The sequence below is a fragment of the Eucalyptus grandis genome, chromosome 6 (genome assembly GCF_016545825.1).
Source record: "Eucalyptus grandis isolate ANBG69807.140 chromosome 6, ASM1654582v1, whole genome shotgun sequence".
NCBI lineage: Eukaryota > Viridiplantae > Streptophyta > Magnoliopsida > Myrtales > Myrtaceae > Eucalyptus > Eucalyptus grandis.
The window spans coordinates 28,024,718-28,036,617 of record NC_052617.1 but is presented as its reverse complement, the minus strand read 5'-3'; the positions used below and the strand labels follow the sequence as shown (position 1 = coordinate 28,036,617).

The 11,900-nt window shown below is 38.8% G+C and overlaps 1 protein-coding gene across 1 annotated transcript; it reads right to left on the bottom strand.

Moving 5' to 3' along the window:
• Positions 1-269: 269 nt before the first annotated feature.
• On the bottom strand, positions 270-3,371 carry LOC104448983 (pentatricopeptide repeat-containing protein At1g19720). The gene has a single exon (XM_010062960.3). It carries the CDS (start codon positions 3,178-3,180, stop codon positions 493-495), a length of 2,688 nt encoding a protein of 895 aa, XP_010061262.1. The 5' UTR covers positions 3,181-3,371; the 3' UTR covers positions 270-492.
• Positions 3,372-11,900: the final 8,529 nt, after the last annotated feature.

Here is an 11,900-nt window from a genome sequence, read left to right as displayed (position 1 = left end):
CAGTCCTTGTTCATATGTAAGAAGACATACAAGAGAAATAAATGATTCATTTCAAGCACAGTTGCTCTTGATGCCATGTAGATGATTATGCTTCACTCAACCAACCTAAAACAAGACAACCAACGACCACTCAAGTTCATGAAACTCCCAATCTCATCGGATGATCATCTAATTTTCCACTTTGCCGTTGGGAATTATATCCAAATTCAATCTCAGACGTGGAATTATAATCCATCGCCCGATTCCATCAAAAGAACAAGCTATGCTTCTGTAGGGATATAAACAGTTACTGATTTGCCAAAACTTTCTATATACATTTTCTGAAAGGATCAAGAACGTTTGTGAATACATGATTAAGAAGATGGAGTCAAGTACATCATCATATGTAAGTACTCGGTCAAGATATCTCTGTCTTGAATAGTTTCTAACTCTTTGTCAAAACTGATGTTAGATCAATCCCGGAAACACAAATTTCAGGTCGTGCCATTAGATTCACCAATAATCTCGACAAGAGCAAACACCATCTTTGAAATGGTGGAGGCACTTTGAGTCGCTCAAATATATCTCACAGCCATAGGAGAGAGTCACGTATTTAGCTGTCTTGTGACAATCCACGCACATTCTAGAGTTTTTCATGATCCTTATGGTTTGAGGTGCACGGTATTTGCCAGCAAGAGCAAAAGCTATGGCCAATTTCTCACTGTGGATTCGACCAGTTTCTTCTTTCTCCTCTTCCTCAATGCATAGCCTGTCGTAAGATTCAAATCCCCTTACTTTTTCCTCAATTTCCCGTAGCCATGAATGCAGATGCTCAAAATATGGTGTGGAGCAGTCGGCAATAAATCTATAGACTTTATTTCCCTTGATGATCCAACTCTCTCCTGGCGATTTTCTTGCTAAAGCATCCTTTTCAAGCCTTTTCAGTTTTAGAGCATGCTCAGATTTTCCATATAAACCAAATGTTTGCGATAACAACTGGTAAATTGAATGATTCCCCACTTCAAATTCAAGCAACCTCTCTGCTGCCAGGACTGCCAGGGCAATATTCTTATGGATTCTACAGGCAGATAACAGAGCAAGCCAGATGGAAAAGTCAGGTTCTAGTGGCATATTCTCAATAAATTCTACTGCTTCCCCAAGCCTTCCAGCACGACCATACAACTCCACCATTGCTATATAATGTTCTAATGCAGGCACAATCAGATGCTCTTCAGTAATTGTAGAAAATACCCGTTTTCCCTCTTCCACCAACCCAGCCAGACTATATGCATTTAAGATACTAAGAAAAGTACCTCTATTAGGTTTCAATCCAAACTGCCTCATTAGATCATACAGATCAAGAGCAGATCTATGACAGCCATGCCATATGTAACCACCAATCATTGAGTTCCAGGTGATGATGTCTTTCGATGTAACCCTATCAAATAATCTTCTTGAATATTCAATCTTCCCTGACTTGGCATAAGTATCTATGAGCGAATTTGAAACAGAGAGAACAGATTCTAAATCCCTCCGCACCACACAACCATGAATTTCTTTTACCTTGTTTACGGCTATCAAGTTTGCACAGGAAGGCAAGACACTCAAAACTGTAACAGAATTTAATGAAACATGGAGAGATTGCATTTCTCGGAAAATTCCCAAAGCCTTGTCCATTTGCCCATTTTGAGTGTAACCAGAAATGAGCGAATTCCAGGATGCGGTATTGCGCTTTACCTTACCATCTTTTTCCATCCTCTGGAAGAGATTCATTGCTTGATCGTCATCTCCATTTTGCATATACCCCGATATCATTACATTCCATGTAATAACATTAGGTCGTACATCCGATTCCTGCATTGTGAGGAAAATTTCATGGGCTTTACCACCGTAACCAGCATTGAAGTATCCTTTAATCATCGAGTTCCAACTGTAAACATCTTTGTCCTTGATCACATCAAAAACCCATCGAGCAGCTTCCAATTCCTCGCGCTTGGAATACATGTCTATGAGTGAGTTCCCAACCAGCACATTATCCCCCAGACCCATCTTAACGGCAACAGAATGAACTTCTTTCCCCCTGTTCAATGCTTGTAATGATGTACAAGCTGAAATGGCACTCGTGATAGTGACACCATTTGGTTTGATGCCCACCATCAGCATCTCTCTAAACAGATCTAGTGCTTGACTCTGCCTATTATTCTGACCGAATCCCGATATTAGAGAAGTCCAAGTGAACACATCAGGAACCAAGCCCTGACTCTCCATCTTGCTCATAAGTTCCAAGGCAACGTCATATTTCCCCATCTGACTGTAGCCAGCAATCAAGACATTCCAAGTCACCAAACCGGGTTTAGTTCCCTCTTTTTGCATTGCATCGAACAGTCTATAAGCTTCGTCCATCTCTCCCTTCTGGCAATACCCAGATATCAAAGAATTCCAAGTCACTGTATCCTTGTGTTCCATGCTGTCAAAAAGCCTCCTGGCCGAGTTCAATTCTCCACACTTTGCATAGACAGCTAAAACTGTGTTAGTGACACGCTCATGGCTGCACATTCCACTTTTAATCACTATAGAATGGATGAGCATCCCGGTCCTAATGTCACCAGCATTCCCACAAGCCTGCAAAATCTTAGGGAACAAAAAACCATCTGGCATAACACCCTCCTCCACCATCAAGTAGAACATGTCAACTGCTTCTCGCCACCTCTTCTCTCTCGAGTAAGCCCCGATCATCGCGGACCACGTGTACAAGTTTCTCTCAAGCATCCCATCGAACACCTTTCGCGCATCGTCCAAGCTCCCGCATTTTGCATACATACCCACCAACTTAGTCTCCACAAACAGGGGCAAAACCTCGACCAAGTCCACCATGGCGTGCACCTTCCGACCCAACTGGATAGAATTCTCGGCGATGCAAGACTCGACCAATTTCGCGTACGTATTAGGCCTTACCTTGAGCCCGTTCTGGCCGACGTAATCAAGAACGGCGATGGCCTCGCGGAGATGACCCTTGCGGCAGAGGTAGTTCAAGTGGGCATCGGCCATTCTTGGGTGGGTCTTTCTAGAGAGAGAAATGAAGGGCCGAGTGGTGAATTCTAATGGGGTGTCTTGTTTGGGCTGTGGTGTTGATGGTGGTGGTGGTGGTGGTGGTACCACCACAGGAAGCCTCGATTTGCATGGGATTATCAAGTTTTCCATTGCTCCTCAGTGGTTTCTCGTTCGAGCGTTGCAATCCCGCTGATCACGGAGTGGCAGATGGATGATGAACTGCAGAGCAGTGGAAGGTGGAGAAATCCAGCGAGGAGGCTCCTCCCTGCATTTTGGAGTTCCTTCCGCTATCTTATCTGGTCAGTATCCTGAGGCGAAAAATTGTGGATTATTGCCAGCAGTTTTTTGGGACTGAGCAAGGAAGGAAAATATTTTCAGGAGTTTGTAGACATACATTTCACGAGAAATAAATTAATTGAAAAAAAAAATGAGGAAAAATATTTTCCTAACTCCCTCTTTGTTATCTCACACCCTTACTAACCCTTACTCTTTTTTTCTTTTTCTTTTTTTTAATTTCTTTTTTCTTTCTTTTTGCTTTTCTTACATGCAAGCGTCGAGTTCAAGGCTTGCCCAATCGACAAGCGCGAGCCTCCGGCTCACCAATTTGTTGAGGCCCAAGGTGGGTGAGCCTCGAGCTCAAGGCTTGCCTATAGTCGATCGTCGGCCATCACGCGGCCACCAACCAACCGAAGAAGGACGGGGAAAAAGAAAAAAAAAGGAAAAAAAAAAAAAAAAAGTAGAAAGGAAATAAAAAATAAAAAATCATTTTTCAGAAAAATAAAAAATAAAATAAAATATAACAAAATTTTATTAAAATGAGTGCATAGAGGAAAATGGAATCGAATTTTCTATACCAAACGGTGAAAAATATTTTCTAGTTCATTTTCAAGTTTCAGCCGAATATTGAAAAAATTATTTTTTTCTTGATAAATAGTTTTCTGGAAAACATGTTCCAGAAACGCCACATTTTTCACAAAACAAAGGGAGCTTAAGATTACGTTTTGTTCTTGTCACTGCCATAGTAATTGACTTAGTGATGAAGGGTCAATCGTATCGTGAGGAATGTCTAATTCATGTTGCGGCATATTTCCATAGAGACGCTTTTGGCTTCTATTGTGGAGGCCACAATGACAAGTTTGTCAATCTCAGATCTCAAGTAATGTAGAATAATTATGATTCAATACAAATATTTGGTAATGCTATGAGACTTTAGTGACAACACTTAGAAGCTTCGCTAATATTGGTCGTCACTCCTTGTTTCCTAATTAATCGAAATAAAAACTTAAGTTCTACTCCAACCAAAAGGAGGTGTTCCGTGCTTGGAGACTAATAAGAAACTTCTTTCTATACATCACTTTTGGTTTTTAGACATATCATTAGCCACTGCAACTAACTTCATTAACAATCCAATTCGAACAGCTGTAATTCGATACTTCAAATTGACAAACAATGAATGAAGAGGCATATATTTCATTTCACTTTAACGTTCATGCTTTAATGAAAAAGGTTCAAATTTGAGTTTGAGCTTGAATTAAGATCGTCTTTCTGATGAGGAATTTGCATGGTTAAGGTAACAAAGGGAATTTTAAATAATAATAATAATAATAATAAAGAACAATTTGCAACACTTGAGGAATCACATGAACCTCAACTTACAAATGGGGATCGAGGGACTCCTATGGTTAATGCTAATGAGATTGAATATAAAGAAGTCGCGATGATGATAAAAGTATTAGTTCAAAGAATAAGAATGAAGATGATGAAGTAGCTATGCATAGGGACTCTTACCACATCTAGCTCATACTCAGTATCAGTTAGGAGTACTGAGGCCCATTATGAAGGTATGTAGTATGATAGTGAGCTCATTTAAACCTTTGTCACTTTCTCATCTTCACTTTAATTAGCAAACAAATAAAATTAAAATGCGCTATCAGGGTTTTCATCTCAAATGTTACCTTCCATTTTGGGGGATAATTATCCAAAAAGTCCTATACATTTGTATAACAATATATTCAGTTATAAACTTTTCATTTTCAATTTAACATCCCTACCAAAAAAAAAAAAAAAAAACTTTTCAATTTGACCATTGTAATTCTAAAGTTTTTGACATTTTCCAATATAATTAAATCGGAAACGTTGACATGGCGGTTCAGTCAGTGTCAATCATCTTCTATTGGCCATCATATATAGCATAGCCGACATAAATGATTTTTACAACTATTTAAAATAATCTGATTTTTTTTTCCCTTTTCTTTCCTTTCTTTTTCCTTTTCTTTTTCCGAATAAGATATTGCTTTCAAAGTCTATTTATTGAGTATATTTTGGGTGGAGGCGGCCGATTGACAAAAGATTATACGGCTCATGCATAATATCTTTTCAGAAGCAATAAATGAAGAAAGAAATCTGAGAAAGCTATATATGTGGTGACGGTTAGGAGTGTGCATGGTCCGGGCGGGCGATTCCCGACCTAGAACCGGGAACCGCCCGCTAAAGACCGGTTCCAAAAAATTGGAACCGGGATCCACCCGTTTGTTGCATGGATCCACCCGGGAACCGGACCGTCGGTCCGGTTCGGTTCCCGGTGGATCCATGGAACCGATCTTGACACGAAATAATTTTGATTTTCAACATAGAACAACTACGTGACATCAAAGTAAGCCAAAAAAAGAAAAACTAAATTTAAGTACGTGAAGATGCGGATGGCGGGAGAAGTAAACGCAGTGAAATGGTGATAGGATTAGGAGCCGAAGACGAAGGGAGTGAGATGAGATTTAGGGTTTCTTTTAGTAATTTTTTTTTAATATTAAAAAGATTCCGGTCCGGTATGGGTGGGCGGACGGGTGGATCCGCCCATGGAACCGGGAACCGGACTAGTACCTACCGGTTCCCAAAAATTGGGCCGGGAACCGGACCAGTTCCCTCAAGAACCGCTGGTTCCGGGCGGTTCCGGTCCGGTTCCGGCAGTTCGGTCCGGTTCCGGGCGGTCCGGGCGGTTCCCTTTATTTTGCACACCCCTAGTGACAGTGTCACTTTTGATTTCAATACATACATATTCAAAATTTGATCGAGACATTCATTTACTGTAAAAATCTGAAAATCTCCAAAATTGTAAATAAGTGTTAGTTGAATTCAACCGAGCTCGCCATTCCCTCCCCCCCAAAATAAATTTATTTGTTTAATTTTGTCGAGAAAATTACAAGAATTTTTTTTGGGGGCTTAGGGCAAAACAATGAACACATTGGCCACAATGCTTTTGCAACTCGGCTGCGGGGAAATAATTTAAGTTTGTCATTTCTCATTGGCCACGCCCATGAGATGGCCAACTAGAGAGTTGTTTCATTGCGAGAAAATGTTTTCCCTTAGAATCGTAGAACAGCTATGGCTCTAATTTTCTTCTTTCATCTTCTTTCCATTCACCTCGAAAACTAGATGGGCTTTTGAGGATGGGCCTTCCCGGTTCAAGTAACATGATCCAACGTTTTATAATCATATTGAGGATCAAGCTGAACTGGTGGGTTGAAAATTTGACAAGGTGAACTCTATAATATCGTGAGCCAGATTAACAAGCCAACGTTTTTTTCAGTATGTAACGTCTAGTGGAGATTATACACCATCCATGCTACGGTTTAGGATGCGATTCAGGAGGAGTTGGAAGGGGCCAACGGGGAGGACCGGAGGGTCAAGGAGAGAGAGAGAGAAAGGACAGGGCTTTCGTGGGAATCGAACGTATGGAGGATTACGGTGGCGGGATTGGCGGTAGACTTCACGCGATTGGGACATGAAGCAGAGGAGGAAGTTGTCGGGGTCGATGGTGTGGAGGTCACGGAGGTGGAGATTGGTGGTTAGTCCCCATAATCAACCGGCAGCTTGGTCCAAGTAGCCATCATCGAAATAGCTTTGAACTTAATTGACGACGAGCAATTATCCAGTGAACTTAATATATATAGTTGAGCTAAATGGGAACAATCAACCTCATAGGCTGTACACAAAATTTTGAACAAGACGGCGAGCTATGCACTCATCTTTTTAGGGTTTTGTCTCGCATTGTGGCTCGAGAAAATCAAAGAAATATGTTGGATCTAAATCTGTGCGTGACTACCAATTAACTATGCATGGTTTCCTTGTTGAAATTAGGTTTCTCATATTGATATGATTGGATCGAACCTTTAAAAATGTCAAGGACACATCCGACCATTCAAGGAATCATGACTGCAATTTCAAATTAAAGACTTGTCATCAAGTGTGAACAGCAACTTTTTCAGCGACAAGGGCGGTACAGCAATGCATCCATCAACGAATAAATAGCCGCACCATAGTAATAGAAATTCCACAAACAACTTTAGTCACCACTCGAAGAGAAATCATACGTATATAACTTTTTGTTGAAGTTGCATATTCAATCAAGGTGTCCTATATTTTTAAATAGATGAAGATCCTTTAAATCTTAAGGTGTAAATTTACATCTGAGTGGTTGACATATTGACAACAAATTCGAGGGCTCAAGTTCATCTACATAGCTCATTTAACTTAATTTTGCTAAAAACGCCATATTTTTAGGGGGAAAAAGTAACATATCAGATCATCACATCTTAATCGCTCAAAGTCTCTCTCCCTCTCTCTCCTTAGCAGCCCCTCCCAAACGAGATTGTCGTGCACCCAGCTGCCTTAGCTTGAACTCCCCCATCTATGGTGCACACAGAGAGGAGCGTGGAGGCACGCGAAGGCTGAGAGGCACGTTAAGCGCGACGGGACCAGGCGATGGCGCTTGCGACGCGGCTGATGTTGACAGGAGACTTTGGCTAACGACAGCAATGGCGGGGCACGTAAAGAAGGAGCTGCTACGTTAGGTAAGAAGAAAAAAGGAAAAGGAAAAGGTACAGATAAAGAAGAGAGAACACGTGTAAATCCAAATCTTAGATTCTTTTAAATCCTGCTTCAACACCCAGTCATCACCTAAAAACTCGACAGAAGAATGACGTGAACAACAGCCTTGCATATAAAACGCCATCCCACATGCAAAACGAAAGGATCAATCGAGACATGAAGTAGGTGAAATCACGCCCCGAATCCACACTTCTTGCGTACAGCACAAGCAGGGGGAGGGACACTACGTAGGGGACAAACATTGCTCTACCCAAAAGTCACACTCGCATGTGCGAGGTAATCAGTCATCCTTATCAATTATCAAGAGAAACCCAGTTCAAAAAAAAGGAGGAAGACATCGAGTGATGATACACTCTTACGTGATCCAATGCACCCTTTTTTTTAATCACCGAGAGATCCCAAAGCTCTTTACGGCACTCGTCGAAAGTGCTCCTTGGCGCCCACCACGAGACAATGACACCCATCAACGCGCACATCATCCGATCTCAAGCCCCTAAAACAGCTTGCACCGACGTAAACGGAACGGGGATCTAGCTCTGGTTTCTGGAGGATAGAAAAACGAGTTGAGAAACCCAAAAGCAGATCGATCGGGAGACGGCGAAATGAACGGTGCCCCGATGCTTCCTCGCTCCCCGTTTGACCACTGCGCGCTTGTCTGTCTCTCTCTTTCGCGTTTTCCACGTTAATTCTATCGTGGAGTGACGAGTTCGCAACTTCCTTGATGCATTTGATTGACGATTGTCATGATCCACGAGACATGAGTCTACGTCAAGGGACAGCTGCTTTCTATCGGATGAGTTAATTATGAGAGACCCCTTTTCTTTTTCCTCGGTCAGCCTGGATTAAGATATGACTTCACCACTTTAGATAATTGGCTGAAAATCCCCTCAATTTATGATACCTTTGGTCCAAAAATTTTTTGATTCTTAAATAAGGATAGCATATTCTAAGATGTTAATTTTCATAATCGACTTTAATCCTTTTTCATATATAAAAGAATATATTTCCATTGGCTCGTCAAGTAGACCGCGCAGAAGAACAAAGTAGGAATATGGGTATTTTGCAAGCAATTGGGATAGGTGTTATTGATTTACCCATGTTAATCACTAAAAAAAAAAAAACTATAGTATGAGCCTGGTTTAATCTGGAAAAATAATTTTTTGGTCCAATGATAATGATTTTTTCAGCAAATTAGAAAAATTCACCTGGTTACTCATACATGATGTATCTTATCATCCAATTTTACGATGTGAGGAAGTTTTATTGAGATTATACTTACAGGATGAGATATCATAAATACTAAGAATCTTTAGTAAAACTCGTTTACTAAAGAATTTGAAAGAATAGTTAGTAGGGTTTTTAAACAAGTGAGACCCATGTTTAAAAAATTGGATTGCAGTACAATCTTGCAAATTACTTACTAAACAAAATTTCATAAATGTGATGTTATACTTAACAGGAAAAATATTAGAAATACTAAGAATCTTTAGTAAAACTTGTTTACTAAAGAATTTGAAATCATATTTTCAAAAAAAAAAATTAACAAATGAAACCCATGTTTAAAAAGTCGGTTCGTAGTGTTTCTAGAATTTCTCATACAACTACCACTGCGATTAAATTAATTTACTAACATCTAAACGTATACACCTTGTGCTAATGACAAAGCCATATGGTTTCTTGGCCTCTCCACAGGAAAAGAAAAATCATTAATAGTGTTAACATATTAAATTGGAGGGAGTCCACATACATAATAAGATCCATTAAATGCAGTGTTGACCCTAGATTAAACTTCTCAAATTGAATACTTAACTTATAAAATCGTGGAGTTTTTCTTTTTTTATGGTAATTGCGGAGTTTTTTTTTTTTTTTTTTTGGTCGAAAGTAATTGCGGCGTTCACTATATTGATTTTATACATTATCATAAGTGTCGGAACCTGCAGAAAATTCCAATAAATAGCATTAACATATTAATCTTGACCCAAAAAAAAAACATTAACATACTAAATGAAGAGGGTCCACATATATAACAAGATCCATTAAATGCGGTGTTGACCTACATTAAATATTAGGATTACAAAACCTTCTCAAATTGAATAATTAACTTATCTAATTATTTGTGGAGTTCGCTAATATTGATTTTAGACATCATCAAAAGTGTCAGAAACTGCAGCAGTTGGGGACAAGAGTACAAGCAGAATTGAACGTTCGACCACGTATGGTATGGGCATCCAACCTTGAAGAAGATTGTGTTTGAGAGTTTGGTCCATATTAGTATCAGACATCCGACTTGCAAAAGTTTCAGTGTTGGATATTTTCTAACACTTCAGATGCATATTAGCGAGAGCATTTTTTATGCCCTTTTGGACGTCCAACCACTTGTGTCTGGACGTCTAATTTTGTGGACGGTCAAAAAATTAGCCGTTTTAATTGTGATTAACAGCTTGTTAAACTTGTTTCTCTATAAATAAGACTCCTTAGAGTCTTAGGGATGCAAGATCAAACTCTAATTGGTCACTCAAATTTAAGCTCTCTTGTACACTTATTTTGCTCTAAATATTTAAAAGAATACTTACTGTATTGAGAAAATATTTGTAATTTTAAAAAAAGATATAATGGACGCGATACAATTGACGTTCACATAAGTGATTTCCAATTAAAATTAGATGGAACAACTAAATTGGCAAATCTTGAAAATGTTTATGATTATATTGACAAATCTTCAAATGATTTATAATTAAATTGACATAATTAAAAAATTTATAACTGAATTAGTCACTTGAAAATAAGTTTAAATTTTTTCAAATAATTTCTCATTTGATTGAAAAACCTTAATAAAACTTACAAGTTTATATGACAAGGTTTGAAAAAAGTGGGATCTAAGCATTGAAATGATTAGCTTGTTTTTATAATATTGCAACATCATTTGATAAAAATAATTTAGAAAGATCTTTCAGTACATGTAGTCTCCATTCTTTTCATAAAAAAATGAATAGTTTGTGTAACATTTTCCTAAAAATAATCGCTTGAAATAATTGATCAAGGAAAAAATTCATTAGAGATAACAATTTATGTCTGAATATTCTCGTAAAGGATAAAATATTTTTTTTTTCAATTTCAGTAAACATTATATGTGATCGTTCAAAAAAATATTTTACAAATCATTTATTTATTTTTTTTTAAATGAAGGCAACCGCAATATCTCTGTATTTTCTTTAAGGAGGACTCCAAATTCGTATGCTAATCCAAAGCACTAACATTTAATGACGAAACAACAAAGTTAGTAAAAAAAGCATAGTCCTCCACAGACATTAGTTTATCCTCAGTTTGGGTGGCGCGGTTAAGAATGGTTTGTGCCGACATCACTAAACCGTTCTATCAAACTTGATGCGACCTTAATCAAATCATTAGGTGATTGAACCAGCAGTGCAAAGCTGGTGTCGGTGGTGAATATTGTCGGCGGTAAATATCAGAAAACCTAAAAAGCAAGAGATGACAAAATGTAGCTGTCGTAACAGAAACCTCAGAGTAAGTCACCATCGTCCATTGCCAAGGATTTAAGGCCATTTCGACACCATTAAAAAGAAAAACCTTAAAAAACCTTCGTGGGTGCTTCGAATCGCGAGAGTTGAATATGTCACGAGCAGCTTTAAATGCTTGAAGCCTTTGTTAGGTATATCTGCATGAGATGGACAACGAGATTAGAGCAAAGCGTGTGAGAAAAAAGATTAGGTAAAGGCTGTGACGATTGGTATGGAAGAAAATGATGGCCCGGTTTCTTTATATCGACGGGGTTGTTCTCGCTCGCCTTCTTTAAATCGATTGATTTTAAGGCGCTACCTTCCCCTTCTGCATTTTAGTTGAATGTAATTAATTCGGTTGTGAATGTAATTAATTCGGATCAATTATCATTGAAGTTGAACTCAAATTGAATATTCAAGGTTCATATTATTGCATTGAACTGGATGTCTTAAGCTCTGAGTTCATAG

Coding starts and splice junctions, on each gene's coding strand:
- LOC104448983 (XM_010062960.3), bottom strand. CDS start 3,180: ATGGAAAACTTGATAATCCCATGCAAATCGAGGCTTCCTGTGGTGGTA.